The following is a 16,251-nucleotide window of genomic DNA, read 5'->3' as shown; positions in this document are numbered from 1 at the left end:
GGAAGTCCCTGAGCTTTAGGTTACTGGAAGCCAGCAGAGTATATACCTTACCTAGTTCTGAATCTCTTCCCTTCATATTCGTTAGTGCTCATTGTTGGCAACAGACTACTGAGCTAGGTAAAAGTTTTCAATAAATATGATTTATTTCAATAAATATATTTCTATGACTCTATGATTCTAAGTATTTGCATTTTATTTTAAAATAATTTTGCAGCACTATTTAAAGCCCTTGATATGACTTTGTTCATTCACCTGCTTATTTTCTAAGACTTTCAGCACATTGTAGACACTGACTTCATTGGTAATTAGTGGCTAAGACTCTTTAAAATATATTCTGGTGGTTTCCAGCTTCTGAAAGAGTGCCCAGAAAGATGAAATCTGGAATGACCAAGTTTACATTTACACATCAGTTCTTTCAACAAAGAGCATAACTGTAAAATCACTCAGTGATTTTACAACAGAAAGTGCAGTCAGTCAAATACCTATGCCAAAATTTAATTAGTAGGCTAGACTTAGTCATCACTTTAAAGCGGTGCTAGGTGAGTTGGCAGTCTAGGCCTTTTATAAGCAGAAGATGCCCTAGGCTGTTAAATTTACTCCCTGAGCTGCTGTAGTATTGCTAACAATTTTCATCAGGCTGCCTTATTTGCCTTTCAGCTTCGTCCCCACTATGACCTTTATGTTAGCACTTGTAATTAGTGATCCATGAAGCATCTTTTTGGCTATTTATGCTGACTACACTACTGCAACTAGGGAGTCTTTTATAGAAAGTTTGGTTTACAAGATACCTTTACAGAATTTTGGCCATCGAATTCCAAGATAAAAGGGCCCAAAAAGGAAAATGGGTACTTCATTCCTATCATTTTAAACTGAGTACTCTAATAATCTTCATTCCAGAATGATTTGGTTCTACTGTAGCTGTTAATGTCACTATTCTGACTGATGTTATACCACAGCATATGTACAAAATAAATACAAATTTTACACAAATACTTATCTAATTTGTGTGTTAGTTTTCCCAGAGAATGTTTTGACAATTTTTTATAAATAAAGACACAGATTAGTGAATTTCACATATAGTAACAAAACAGTATTTGTAAACTACTGAAGTTCAAAACTATACCTTTGCAAATTGGTTTACTCTGGTTCCAAGTGCTGTCTTTTATACAACGCATGGTAGATGAACTGGCAGGCTCCATCAAGTATCCTGGATTGCACTGATAGCTGACTGTTTTATTAAAGGTAAAATCATTTCCAAACTGAATGCCATTTGCTAATGCACCTGGATCTCCACAACTGATCACTAGTGAGGAAAAGAAAAAAAGGGATTTTTTTTTTTCAATACACATGTAATGAGACATTGCACTATATATAGCTAATGTCCTTTTTTTTTTTAGTGTACAAAACAAGAAAAATTTTGAGCAATGTATTTCACACACAATCAAAAATGTAATCTTTAATTTTTAGCTAAGAGGTAATATTTTTAAGGCATTACAATAGCGTGAGCCAAATATTGTGCCCCTTAAATACAGTAGCTTGAGCTGGTATGCTCTACTGCTACTGCAGACTGTTATGTTACTAGTAGTTTTGACAGGACTTTTCCTTCCTTTGTACTGGGATCTTTGTCACATCACACCTAATGTTGCTGGTGCAACGCAATTCCAGCAGAGGTATGAAATTCCTCTTTTTTTTTTTTTATCACTGTCCTGATATGCGGTGGGTCAGACCTTGTCAGTGAGGCCACTGGCCCTGCTGACCTTGCAGCACCCCTCTGCTCCCTGCTTACCTTCCCTGACGGAGTAGCCCAGTCTCGCTGCTCCCTGATTCTTGGTCCTTAACAGAATGGTTATCAGTCAGATTGACTGATTTGGCTCACAATAAGAATTGGCAGAGTAATGTATCAGAAAAGTTACCTATGTATCCATCTTAAAAGGATAGTTCTGGAAACATCTAGAATGTATCAAGAGGGCAATGTACCTTTAGATACAGAAAATGTTCGTGTATTACAAAACAGCTGAACCGGGAAAAAATGTGTTTTTTTATCTAACAAAATAATCATTTTCAGTAGAAAGGCTGGATGACTTACTGCTTTAAAGCTTTAGAGGAATAAAGTTTATTTCTGACCTGTGCAGTCTGGAGCAGTGCCAGTCCATGTCCCATTAGCAGTACAATGTCTAGTAGTTAGCCCTGAAGTTTTGTAACCTTCCCAGCAGGCATAAATGACTGAACTGGAGAACAATATTCCGTCAGTGTATATTATCATACCATTGGCTGGGGTGCCAGGGTTCCCACAAGATACAGCTGTGAAGAAAAGGTTAAAAAAAAACAATATTTCCATGATAGGTGACTAACTGGAAAAAAAAAAAAAGTAGGTCAGTAGCCCATCTTTTAAAAAAGCCATAGCAAGTTTAGCTAAGAAAATGTTTAATAGGTATATTCTTGAGTTAAAAACTTATTGGTCTTTGTTAATATAATCACTTTACTTGCATTTGCTTTCTTTTGTTTTTTTCAGTTGCTGATTCAGATAGTTTGCACTGCTTGTTCCACTCCACCCACTACAGTCACTGGAGAGAAGAAAGCTCATTTAGGACTTTCAAGCAGACCTGTGCCTCTGTTTTTGCCTTTGGGCACATTTTTCTATTCTCTTCCTGTCTTCTGGTATCTCCTCTTTCAATTGTAAAAATACATAAATAGTAAATTATGATCTTCCTGTCCACTTCTTTTTTGAATCAAGAAAAGAACAGACATTCTTTATTGGCTTCCATATCTTTTATGGCATCTGTAGCTATACATTAAGGCTATTATTATGTTTCAGCTTCATACATCTGAGATTTGTCAGTGTTTTACTTTGATCACATGTTGTATTTTTAGGAGGGTTTAATGTTGTTTTGTTTTTTTTTTTTCCCCAATAGACCAGCCAATCAGAAGAAGGATTTGACTGTCTCCAAGGTTAGAGACTCCAGCACCTCTCTGGGCATCCTGTGCCAGTGCTCAGTCAGCCTCACTGTAAAAAAGTGTTTCCTGATGTTCAGACAGACCTCCTCTGTTTCAGTTTGTGCCCGTTGCCTCTTGTACTGTCACTCGGAACCACTGAAAGGAGCCTGGCTCTATCTTCTGTGCACCCTGCCTTCAGATATTTATGTATGTTGATAAGATCCCCTCTGAGTCTTCTCTAGGCTGGACAGTCCCAGCTCTCTTAGCCTTTCCTCAGAGGAGAGATGCTTTAGTCCCTTCATCATCTTAACGGCCCTTTGCTGGACTCAATAAGTCCATGTCTCTCTAGTACTGAGGAGCCCAGACCTGGACCCAGCACTCCAGATGCTGCCTCACCAGTGCTGAGTAGAGGGGGAGGATCACTTCCCACCTAAGGCAGCCTGGGTTAACATTAACCTTCTTTGCAGCAAGGGCACTTTGCTGATTATGTTCAACTTGTTGTCCACCAGGACCCCGCCATTGGATGTCCCCCAGCATATATAGTTATAACCTAACAGTTATAATCTAATAGTTATAGATTATAGGATTCACTAAAATAAACACAATTTGCCAAATAAAAATGATTCTGAGTATTACTGATGTTTGGGATAATACCTAAATGACTTTGTTTTAATGAAGCCTTATTCACTTTTTATGTATAAAAGTTTCAAATACCGAAGAGAGAAATTCAGTAGGTTGAACTTGTAGGGGTGATAAGGTATTGTCCTCCTAATCTCATCCTTATTTATACTGAACAGGAAACAATTGAAGGAGAAGAGAAAAATGGAAAGAAAGGGGCTTTTTTCTTTGTTTGTTTGTGTTTTTTTTCTTTTTTTCTGAAAACAGAAGGTTGAAGAAAAAAGATAAAGAAAACACAGCGGCATTTCAAAAAGCACTAATTGCCACTTAGTCCTGCTGTCCTACTATACTTAATGTCTTCATGCAAGGCAAGAAGAAAGGATATTGCAAAACTTCAATATTCTGCTGAAAATACTGATCCTGTGCCCACTGCCATTTTCATACAGTTATGGTGATATCTACACTGACAGAAGATTGGTCTGTGCTGAAAAATACTGCAAAAGAACAATTGTTAGATGAGGATATTGTGATAAAATCCCTAGGTGAAAAATATAACAAATTTGTTAAAAATATTTTGTCCTATCTTCCATTTTATCATTTAGTATAGCAGACAACAGATACTACAGAATACATCAACTCCAATGAATTAGATAAAGTAACTTTTCAAACATTCTTGGAAAACAAGAAGTAATTTTGAAACTGAATCTGAAGTCTTCCGTTACTGCTTTCCAATTCTGACAGTGCATAAAAAGTGTAAAAATTCTTTATTATAATTTTTATCTTACACTAAAATATGATTTCCATAAATATTCTCTGTTACATTTCTTCTGAAAGAGCTAGCATAAAAATAGTATATCTCATAAAAAATTAGTCTAACTTCTGTGGAGAAATATACATTAACTTATACTTAGTTAAGAATACAACACTATTTTATCACCTGTTCAGTCCTTGATGCATAGTCTTTGCATGGAAAGAGAAGATGAAAATATTGTACTGTGAGAAGATGGATGACAAATTTATTTAGCACTCCATTTTCATATCTTCAATCTGAAGTATTTGTTTATTTTTACATTTAACTCAGGTATCTGTTCTCTATTTTTAGGCTCAATATTTGTTTAACTAGAATTCTTTTCTCACAATCTTCTTATAAATATATACTCCAAAACTTTACCAGTTTGGATTTAGGTTTTCAAGCAAAATATGAACTGCTTGCAAACTCTTTTATATCATATTTCTGCAGAGCAATATGAAAGCATATTTCTGTCATAGAATTCCTTTTTAATTAAAGAATAAAATGTTATTAGCAAATGTCATTCAATGGTGTCATAAATGCCTACAGTATCAATACCTACCTTCACACACAGGCTGTATGCCTGACCAGGAACCATTAAGCAAGCATGTTCGTTCTGCAGATCCTCTCAGCTGGTAACCCATTTCACATGAGAAACGTAGCAGACTTTTTATTTTGAACTCATCCCCTAGTCTAGACCCATGAGCTGGTACTCCTGGATCATCACAATAGCCAGGATTATTCCCTGTAAAACACAACAGAGCAGAATTATTGGCAGAGATATTATGTGCAAATGTAGTGGCAGTGGCTTGTACTACTAACAGCATTGTTTCTGTTATAATGAATCACTTTTCTTTCACTGCAAGGGCATGAAACCAAAGCCGAAGATTAAAATAACATGTCTTTTTAGACTACTTTTTATCTCAGACCTATACAGACCTAAACATAGAGTGTGATATAAATAAAAGATAAAAGATAATTGTGAACACAGGAAGCACCCATTATTTTTTGTCCGTTTAACAAAGTTGTCTTTGACAGAAATAACATTTTCTACACATTGTATTTTATTATTCAACTTCCCTTTTAGTAATAACTTCTAATAAGAAAAATTAGATAACAGCAAGAGTGAAAAGAACCATATTCAAGTTTCTTAAGAAATATGTTTGAAATACAGATGTCCACAGAAAAGACTAAATTGTACCTGGCCCTCTGTGACTGTCAAGAATGGAAAGGACACCTCATCATTTTCCTTATCCTATAAATTCCTAAGCAAGCATTGGTTACAATTTTAGAACAGAAAGAAGGTGCTGCAAAACAAACCTCTCAAATGCATCCTCATAGGTCTGATGAACCAGTCAACTGCCTTATCAGGTAAAGTGGCTGCTACAGGAAATGCTACCCCAGATGGTCAAGAATGTACGGCGTCAGTATCAAAAAGTTATTAGGAATTTTGACATAAAATTATATCTCTCCTAAATCCCTCCATGTCTAAATTGTGGTTCATAGCAACATTATCCTTTGTTCTCCATTTTTAAGTTATACGTCTAGAATGAATTTCTATTAAAATTACAATTTGTTTTTTTTTTTAAAAAATATTCATGAATAATTCCATAGGTTAAAGTCTGTATCTTCTTACATAGGTTTTTCATCATAGGCACATCTCTCAGATGAAGGACAAAATCTTGAACAAAGGAATAACAATAGCAAAATGTTGAGAAAACTCAAAATTTTATTTTAGAAATGAAAATTTTCTCAAGTCAGAAAGTATGATAATGTGTGTGGCATAAGGTTTTCAGTACAGCAAGTTTGAGACATACACTTTGGATACAATCATGCTTCCTCATACAAGGAGACCAAGACACAGATCCTGAATTCAATGCTAACTTGTGGGCTTCAGTGGTGTCCACTTTTCTTCTAGAATAGATTGTCCTTGCCACCCTGCCCTACAGCTTTTGGACCTAGATTTCCTTGTCTAAATACATGCTTGTAAACATGTGTCTTGAAGCCAGCTGGTATATTTTGTCCACATCTATACTGTTAAACTCACTCTCCAAACCAGGGCAACTGCATCCGAATTGGCTTTTGAGAATGATCTCCATCTCCAGCACACACTAACTTGTAAAGCATTTGTGTGTTGTTTGATGGAGTACTAGTTGGGATGCGTGAAAACAATTCTAAGAGCCTAATGGTCTTGATGATCAAGTACTAGCGTCCCTGACCTATGCCCTGGTCCTTTTTAATCAACGTTACTATTTCACAGACATTTTTGTGTGCTTAGAATGTGTGAAATAACATGAGAGCTGTGATTCAGGCTACCACTGTGGCATGTTTACAGCATGAGAGAGATATGTGGCACATACTTTGGCTTGTGAATGCAAAGACTGCAGGGATTGTTCAGAGCAGAAGGATCTATGATTCTTAAATTCTGATGATGTCTCACTTTGCTTTGGGACTTTGCTGAGGGAATTATTCCAGAAGAATGACCAGATTTTTTTTCTTAGACATACCTAGTTTTGTCTTGGAGAAAGTGTAAACTGGAGCCATGCAAGTTTACAGTGAAAGGGTATAGACAAAGTTACATTATTACGAAGGTCTAGACTCTTTTTATTTAGCAACGTAGACGACTACATAAGCATTACTGAAAAATGAGTGTGAGTAATCTTAAACAAAAATTTCGACTATCACTTAACTCATAAGATACAACTGTCCATCACTTCAAGAGATCCCAGGTGACAACAACCCTGAGACCATATTTATACCATCAAGCATTCAAACATATATTAATATATAACAAAGAAATAAATTCCATGCACAAACAGACTACAGGTTTTAATTCTTATATTGAGGCTGTTTTTCATATCTCTTAAGTATAAAACAAATTAGCTGTCTCAGTTGTCCTGGGCACAATAATTATGAATATGACATTACGAATACAAATTATTAATATTGGTTTTTTTATTAGAGTAATCCCTGAATGTCTAACATGGAAAGTGTAGTTATTTTTATAATTCTAAATGCCTTAGAGGAATGAGACACCTTTTTAGGTTTTTTTGGGTGTTTGTGAGTTTTTGTTTGTTTTTTTCACTTGAGTTAACAGAGATAGATTTCTCGTTTTCCTAGGGAATCACCTTGCTCTCAAGATGGTGTGACATCATGTTCAAACTCAGAAAATTAAATTCTGCATCATTAACAATGCTTTAGTTACACTAGACATATTTTCCCCATCATAGGAGATGGCTAGAGTGGTCTTTAATGTTTTAAAAATCTATGACTATAAAAATACTATCATATTCAGGACTGATATCTTAAGAGTTAGTTATTAAATTAAAATTTCTTTCCACCAGCATGAGAATTTCCCTTGCGGTGGGAAATGTTGGGTAACAGCACTAGAGGGCTCTGACCTTCAAAATTTTAAAGTCTTGGTGCAATCTCAGATCTGGCATTTTATACTGGATAAAAAGGTGAAAGTGTCATAAATGTGGGCTTATGACAAGCAAGAAAAGGCCAATTCTGTGTGGAATCTATCCATATGATTGTCCTGCAGAGATTCCTTTCAGGTCTAGGCATAGAGACAGTAATGGCAGTGAGATCTAGCAGTGTGAGAATACTCTGAGTAAATAAACTCTTTCCTCCTTGAGCAGGAGAGAACAGAAAAGGAACATTAGTGATTTAAATTCACTTCCTTTCCTCAGTGTTTCGATTCTGCTCGGCATCCTTGCATAAACAACTTATGAATGGACCATTTTCAATGAACACTTATTTAGAGCTTTTTCAAAGCACAGAATTTAAATACCTTTCACCTATTTAAATTAGGTCAAATCTGATGAATCACATTGAATCAGATCAGTCCAACAGCAGGCATGTCCAAGAGCTTAAGGGAAGTTATAAGCAGATTCTATAACGTGTAATTATGGAACAATTTTCTCATTAAGAAATTTTCTTCTTAAACATGTCAGGTATTTGTTTTATATACCAAAGTGTGTAGACTTGTTTCCCTCACAGAACTTGCTCATACACTGTGGATGTCCTTAGTAACCAGCCCTCATCTGAGCTCTTCACTTCAACAAAACTGTGTAATGTTTTATGGCTTCTTCTAAATTTGCACAGTTAGTCCAGGGATGAATAAACTGTTCCTATACTTCCTGACAGCACAAAGAACATTGCAAAGGTTTATGGTATTTGCACATTGCGGCACTAATATTTCTGTAAGTGAAGAGAGGAATATAATGTATGAAGTTTACCATCTAGTACCTTTGCTGTGGTGTTTTTTAATCAACTTATTCATATGTGACAACCTTTGTTTACACAAACAGTGTTCATAAAAATAAAATTTAATACATGCATCCTTTTTAAGCAGAACTCTACCAGGTTTTAAATAGTGTTTTGCGTCTTCTATATATTGCAGTATACAACTATACCATCTAGCTAAGGAGTAAAGTTACGAAGCAATGACAAAGAGAATGAGACAATATATGAGAATACTTCAATAAACGGCTATAATTCAGCTGAGTGGCTGTTGGTGAAATTAAAATACACTTAGAAAAGAAACAAAATAAATATCTGACTGTAGTTAAAAATTGCTTGACCATAGCCTTATTTGTGTAATTACAAGGTGACATTCAGATGATGGTTGGTACAAGTACCTGAACAGTGAGGGAGAGTCCCACTCCAGTGGCTATCTTCTCGGCACTCCCTAGTAGAATTTCCTATGAGCCGTCGACCCGCTGTGCAAGAATAGTGAATTATGGAGCCATATGTAAATTTGTCTCCCGAAAGAACTGCATTGGCAGGTACCCCAGGATGTCCACAAGAAATGGCTAACAGGAGAGAGCACAATATTATAAGATGTTTTCATGGCACAGAACAAACTTATTACAACCTTTAAATATGAGGCTGGTTCCACACAACATAAACTTCTTTATGGATTTCAATTCTGTCATATCTTCTGTTTTGCTGTTGTTATAGATGGTTTACTGGTGATTTGTAAGATTAAACATAAAACAACATATAAAACTAACCTATTCAGTTTAGCCTTTCCCCGAAAATATACACAGCTCTCTTTCCTCATTCATTTCCATTCACTGTCCTTCCCTACAAATAATACACATTATTTCTGTTAAGGCTGGGAAAGAAGAAACCAAATAAGGCTAATGTTGCAATATGCTTATATATTACAGATATGATAATGGCAAGTTGCTTTATCATATCTATAAAATAATGAGATGCAGTTTTCGCAGTATAGAGAAATACAAAAACTTAATCTGTAGTATTATTATAGCAATGTGTTGCACTACAGTGAACAAGAGGAAAACGGATTACTGATCATTTTTGTAAATTATTAATCATATTTATTCTTAAGTTAATGTGTACATTTTGTTTGAGAAAAAATTCAGATAGACAGTTTTGGTACAGAATAACTTCCAAACAAGTAGTTCAAATCTGTCATATGAGGAAACCTAAGTCATCTTGAGGTGAACTAGACAACAAATTCTGAATGCTTTTTGTGTAAAACTTAGGTCATCCAGTAGAGAAAGAAAAAACAAAGAAAATAAATTTTACGTAACTTTAGTAAACAGTCACACATCTTAGACAACACTTAAGCGCAACAATTGAACTTAAGCAGCTTTATGAGTTACTTGAATGAATGATCTATGGGTTAAATATATTTTTAGAAAAAAAAAAGACTTATTCTGATGACTATTGCTCCTGACAGACATAAAAATTATTTCTGTTATACTGGGTCCCATGTTGATGTCAAACTGACTGCACAACGGATTTCTGCCAAAAGGCATGGTCCTGACCACTGCTCTTTCACCACTGTGTTTTTCTCTTGCTTTCCTTGGGCTGGCTTAAGCATTCATGTAGCAAATAGTAAACCAAATCAGGACACAGATCTGGCTGAACAGTACTCCCACAGAAAAAAAGTGTTTAGCTTTCAGCCAGATCAGTTACCTTAATGAGCTTGCTTCAGTACCATGCAAATGTTAGTCCTGCCACAATTCTTGAAGGAGCTGCAGTGAGTAATCAGAGTTCTCGGAAGAAAATCATACTTAGGTCACCTTAATGTGGCTGTATAATGATTTGTAGTGAGTAGCATGAAATTTTCCCAGTTTATGAAGAAGAAAAGCAGCATCCAGTTTTAAGCAATGACACTCATAGGTATTGCCTTCCACAAAAAAAAGAGAGCAGTGTGTTTCTATTTTTTTTACTCTTCAACTAGAATTGTTCATGGTAAACATTGGTTTTGGATTCAAAATTTATCTCACCTGCCTCTCCAAGCACTTTGCCCTATCACCAAAAGCAATCTTATGCTTGGAAAAAAGAGATTATCACTGATAACCTTTGAAAATTACATCTCTCATAGTACTTGAAAAGACTCTGAGTGACTTCGTCTGTTAATAGATAAACAAATCTTTCTCATAGAAAGAGCCCTATTCATTTCACTTTTTCTTAGGGGAAAGAATGTTAAATTTGTCCAAGTGATATTTAGGATTCAGATAGTGTTTCAGTCCATCAGCAGCAAATTAGAAGCAGCTAATCCAGTAGGTGACTGAGGAATGTAGGCACGTCCCAGGCTCATTTGAATGTTCCCACAGCCTCAATCAATAGTCCCCAGAGCAGAGTCAGGAATTACTATTCTGTGGGGATGGACACCTAAGACTTTCCTCGAGCTCTGCCTAAAAACAGAAAGACATGTAAATGCTATCAAACTTCCAAAACACTTGTTGTGGAAATATGGGTAGCTATTCTAGGTAATTTAGATTCCCCATCTTCTTCTGCCCCTTGCATAAGGAGTGTCCCTTCACACTGAAAACCCAGTCCTGGAAGAAGGAAGTGATCACCAACAGAACTGGGCCACAGACTTTCATAATGTTTTTTCTAAGATACAAAAAGTGAGGCATATGCTTGCATCAGTAAAATATTCTTGCCAAATGAACAATTTTATGCAGCTACTTTGTATTTAAAATGTTATATTTTGCTTAATTATTTTATTATTGAAATGTGAATAAACCCAGTTTTCAGATTATAGTTCTTACTGACAGATATTGAAAGCATAGATTCTGAAAATCAAAACAAAATTGCTTGGGTCATGTGGATATTAGATACATAGTAGTAGGAAGAAAGCAAGCATGAAAAAAGAACAAATTCACTAACCTAGTTACATTTATTGATCTCATTGGTATGTAAGTATACATTCATAAAATAAATCATTTAACTAAATAATCACAATTCTGTAAAACAAAACCTTTAAAAGAATCTGATGTGTTTTCAAATTAAAGTATACTTTCATTTCATTTACTATTTCCTATAATTGCATTGTCATTCAAAAATCTAATGTCAGAAAATTAACAGTGATCAGAGAAGAAAAATATCTCAATGGAAAATTAAAGTCAGTCAAACTGTTATTTGCTACAGATCCGTAGCTCACTGAATTGATTATAGGAAACACTGGAAGATATCTTCCTCTCTGAGGAAAAAGTGACGGAAGAAGTATGAAGTGATATTATGAAAAGACCCTCTTGAGCACAATTTTCCTACACATTTCATAGATTTGTTCTCACATACACACTTCAATACATCTGAAAAAAAAAAGATTCTGCGAGAAGAATTAATGGTCTTAGACTATCAATCTAAATGATAACATATAAATAATAATTTTAGATTTCCCTAGCTGTTTTCAGATATCTTAAAAATACACCAAAAGGGAAAATTAATCTTAACTTTTTGGCATTTGAAATAATAGCTCCACAGTTACCTCTAAACTCATTTTTAATAATGACAAGTTGCATGATACCTTGTCTTAATGTTTTCTTACTGAGTTGTACAATTTGCAATACATTGATCCTAAAGTCCGTTTTTTTTCCTCAATAGATAGCTACACTTTTTTTTGTCTAGAATGACTAAAAATCATGCACCACTCTTCAATGTTAATCCAACTGAATGAATACTTACACAAACACTTTGGTAGTGATCTATCCCATAAACCATTAGCTTTGCAGGTCAAAGCAGATGAGCCCAACAGATAAAAGCCCTTCTTGCAATGGTATGCCACACTTGTTCCGTATTTGAAACTTTCAGGATAATTCTGCTGTCCATGCCGAATTGCATTTTCCACAAAGCCAGGATCAGAACAGTTCACCACTGTAAGACAAACAGTGTTCATAACTGATGCATAATAGCAATGTCACAAATAAAGTGTAACAGTGATTTTTTTGTTACTTCACTAGCAGCTCATGACTGTGGTCCATTTGATATCCTTTGTGGGTTTTATTTGACTTAAATATCAGATATTTTGACTCGTAAGTCTCTAGATCTTATTGATTTGAAAGTAATATTATGATTTTACTCTACTTCTTGTAATAGTCTTGGATGTACAAGTGGTTTGAATATAAAAGAGGAATTGGAGGAATTTTTTATCATTCTCTTGGAAGGCTTACTTTGGTCTTCTATGTAATTTTTATGTGAAGGAAACCAAATTAAAATCAAACCAGTACATAGTTTAAATAGCACTTTAACATTTTCTTTTTTAATTTCCTGTAATGAGAAAAATTTCTTCCAACATTAACAAGAACATTTTCAGCTATTGATGTGTAGAACAGAAAAAGGAAGATGGTGAAAAATCAAATATTTCATAGTGGAACGGGAGTGAGGGTAAACACCAAAAAGCATGAAGTTATTTTTCAGATAGCAGTTGAAAATCTAAAAAAGTATATGTTTTGTCATGACTGTTTAGTTTATGTATAAGGTATATCCACCCTCCACAATCTTTCCACGTATACCCTGAAGTGAACATGATGGTAGAAGCTTATGATGAGACACTGAGGTCTCCATTGCAAACTCCCAATTTTGCCATCTATTCATCTGAAAGCTATCTGAAAAGCTATAAATTCCTCCTCCAGCCCTCCCTTGCCTTCACTGTAAACATAATGGTATAAATAAAAAAAGACTTAGAATATTATTAGCATCATAAATTACAGCTCATCAAACAATGTCAGGCATCTACATTTCAAGTATATCATCTAGTTAAAATTAATTTTCATGAAAAAGTAATCAATGGAGAAGAACATCAGACAGCATTATCATTTTAGAGGAAAGACATACAGAGTCACTAATGCACTGTTCTTTACTGCTAAATCATTTTTTTTTCAAAAGGGTAAGTTTTATCATACATATAATTTAAATTTACTGATGAGCTAATATGCTAGAACAAGTCAGCTTTTGCAAATGTTCATTCATTGAAATAATATTTCATGCAATCAGCTAAAAAGTATCAGGATTTTAAAGAAATGTTAACATCCCAAAATGGTGAAAAACAGCTAAAATAGTTTTTATTTCTCTTTCTCTTTTAATGGTACGATCTTAAAAGTATGAAATGTTCACGATTTCAATCTTGCAATGGATTCTACACAAGTATATACCCAGGTCTAAAGAATGTCCCATATGAATTCAAATTTTTCATTCATAAAAATTATTTTAGAAGTAATATTTGGGGGTGGGAGGAGATGGAGAACACTCTTTGGCATGAAGCAAACCTATTTGCCACCTACTGATTTTTATTAAAAACACTGAAGATAAAATTACACAGAAAAGCAAAAACATTTAAAAAACATTAGATGTTACAATTAGGTACATAAAGCATTAGTAAGGCATTATCTAGACTGATGAAGAGACATGGTTAATGGAAGAGACCTGCTTTTTTTTTTTTTCCTGAGGAGTAGTGAAGGCACAGTCTCCTAATTGAAACTATTCTCATTCTGGTTTATGGTGAATTCTATGAAATAATTCACCAGAGAAGTTACATTTAGCTTAAAATATAACAGTTTAGCTTATATTTCATACTACCAACATTTATTTAAACTTAGTGTTATAACCTTATAAATGTTATACATTACTCAGATATGTGCAGGTGTCAGTTTAAAGCTGGGCTGGCTATTAAACCAATGGCAGATGCTCTTTATTGACTCTTTCCCTGCCCCAGAAGGGGAAGGAAAAGAGAAAAAGGAGAGAGACTTACAGAATGGAAAGTTAAAAGTTTTCATAAACAATAACAATGAAAAAATATAATAATAATAATAATGGAAATAATTGAATGTATACAAATATATACAAAACTAAGATCGAGCTCCACCCCACCCCCCCTGCCCCGATGATGATCAAGCCACCACCGGCACTGCAGGGCAGGCTCCGGGAAGTCCCGGACTGGACCCAGCGACAGATGGAAGCTGGATTCAGGAATGCATGGATTGGGATCAAAGGCAGGAAAAATATGGACAGAGTCCTCTTTGGACACCAGCCATAGAAGAAGAGGGTGCAATTCTCATAATCGTGAGGTTGCACGTGTATGGGATGGAATACTTCTTTGGTGAATTTTGGGTCACCTGTCCTGTCTGCTCTTCCCTGCAAGTGTGACTCTTTTACGGCCTTTCAGTTGTGGACTATAAGAAAATTAGCAGTGACCTTGGTTTCTATAGGAATAAGTCTAAGCAAGAGCCTTTCTGCATACCATTCCTACTGTTACCTTAGTAATAACTATAAACCTCAAGCGTTATCAGTCCTGGAAGCAGACACTGTCTGCAAAACATGCAGTTAGTTTCAGAAAGTGCAGTTACCTAGAAGAAACTTAGCTGAAAGGAAAAATCACTGAAAGGAAAATTGGTTCTATTCTAGTCCAAAGCAGGACAGCAGGTTAAACAAATATGTGTTTACACTGGGATTTCATTGACAAAAGCAAATACCTTTTTACCTCCTGACTTTTTTTCTGTCCCATTAAAGAGGGAAAAATGCAAAGTCCTAAAATCTCACTGCTCTTTGGAAGTTGTGAAAGATTTGGATGCGGAAGCCTGTGTCTCTGTACTTGCTTTGAAGTACTCTCAAAAATTCCTTCTTCTCGGGATCTCTATTTAAGAGTACTATCAAGAGAAAATTATTTATTCATTTTACATTACACAAAAATATATTTCATCCTTTATTACTGCTTTTTTCCATTATTACTAATCACTGTCAACTAAGTCTAATTCTTTCACTGGCAACATAACTATCACTGTAGAACAGGGACACAAGTGTAAGTTTGTAAAACATACAGCCCACTGACATGAAGCCCTACCAAAACATTAACCTAGATCTGAACGAGCTCATATGTCTGTATTCACAGTGCAATTCTTTGTTACAGAAACTAGCACAGCTCCCAGAAGCAATCCACACTGCATCGCAATTAATTCTGTTTCTTAGGCAATTAGATGTGGTGTAGTGCTGTGTAGATACTGCTGTGAAGCTTCTGCTTTTGGAACTAGCCTGCATCCTCTGCATAGTTATAAGTGGCCTTGTACAAACATATCCTTAAACTCAATCTCTCTACATATGTATATACTTTCCTCAACATTTGAAGCTACATCTGTATGAATATGAAATAAAGAATACCAGCACTTGTTCTCTGGCTTAAGGCCAGCAGACAGTGGCCACATCTATGCTGTTGTGCTACCCTCCAGACTCAGGTGAATTGCTCTGAACTGTTCATCAGGAATGGTCCTGCTGTCCATGCTAACCCCTGAACCATGCTCCAAACAATTCCTGTGGATGGGCTACTTGGTTCAAATGGCAAACATGTTGGAGAACCTCCTTAATTAGTAGAGGCAATTAAGTTCCCATGCCCAGGCACTGTTTAGTTTAAAAAATACAGGTACATTTAATTTCAAATGCAGAAGTGAATATTTCACAATCTTTCTATGTAGCTAAAATTGTTATTATACAGTAATGCAGTTCTGATCCCCAACTTCCCCACAATAACATAATATCAGTATTGTGACTCATCTTATCACAAATTGATGTCCAAGGTTGTATAGAATATTTGTACCGGTGCAGAACTGAACTCAGGTCTTCCGAGACTTATGTCTATGCTCTAATCAGTACAC

At 35.3% G+C, this 16,251-nt stretch overlaps 1 protein-coding gene across 1 annotated transcript in view; it reads right to left on the bottom strand.

Moving 5' to 3' along the window:
- The window catches only part of CSMD1 (CUB and Sushi multiple domains 1), a 1,320,281-nt gene that overhangs the window by 26,115 nt on the left and 1,277,915 nt on the right, over positions 1-16,251 (bottom strand). Inside the window, 5 exon segments of the mRNA XM_068415956.1 lie at positions 1,124-1,303; positions 2,125-2,301; positions 4,905-5,087; positions 8,986-9,159; positions 12,296-12,484. Of these exon segments, the coding sequence (XP_068272057.1) occupies positions 1,124-1,303; positions 2,125-2,301; positions 4,905-5,087; positions 8,986-9,159; positions 12,296-12,484 (903 nt within the window).

Source organism: Nyctibius grandis, chromosome 1 (assembly GCF_013368605.1).
Source record: "Nyctibius grandis isolate bNycGra1 chromosome 1, bNycGra1.pri, whole genome shotgun sequence".
Taxonomy (NCBI): domain Eukaryota; kingdom Metazoa; phylum Chordata; class Aves; order Nyctibiiformes; family Nyctibiidae; genus Nyctibius; species Nyctibius grandis.
This window is presented reverse-complemented; position numbering and strand designations above follow the sequence as displayed.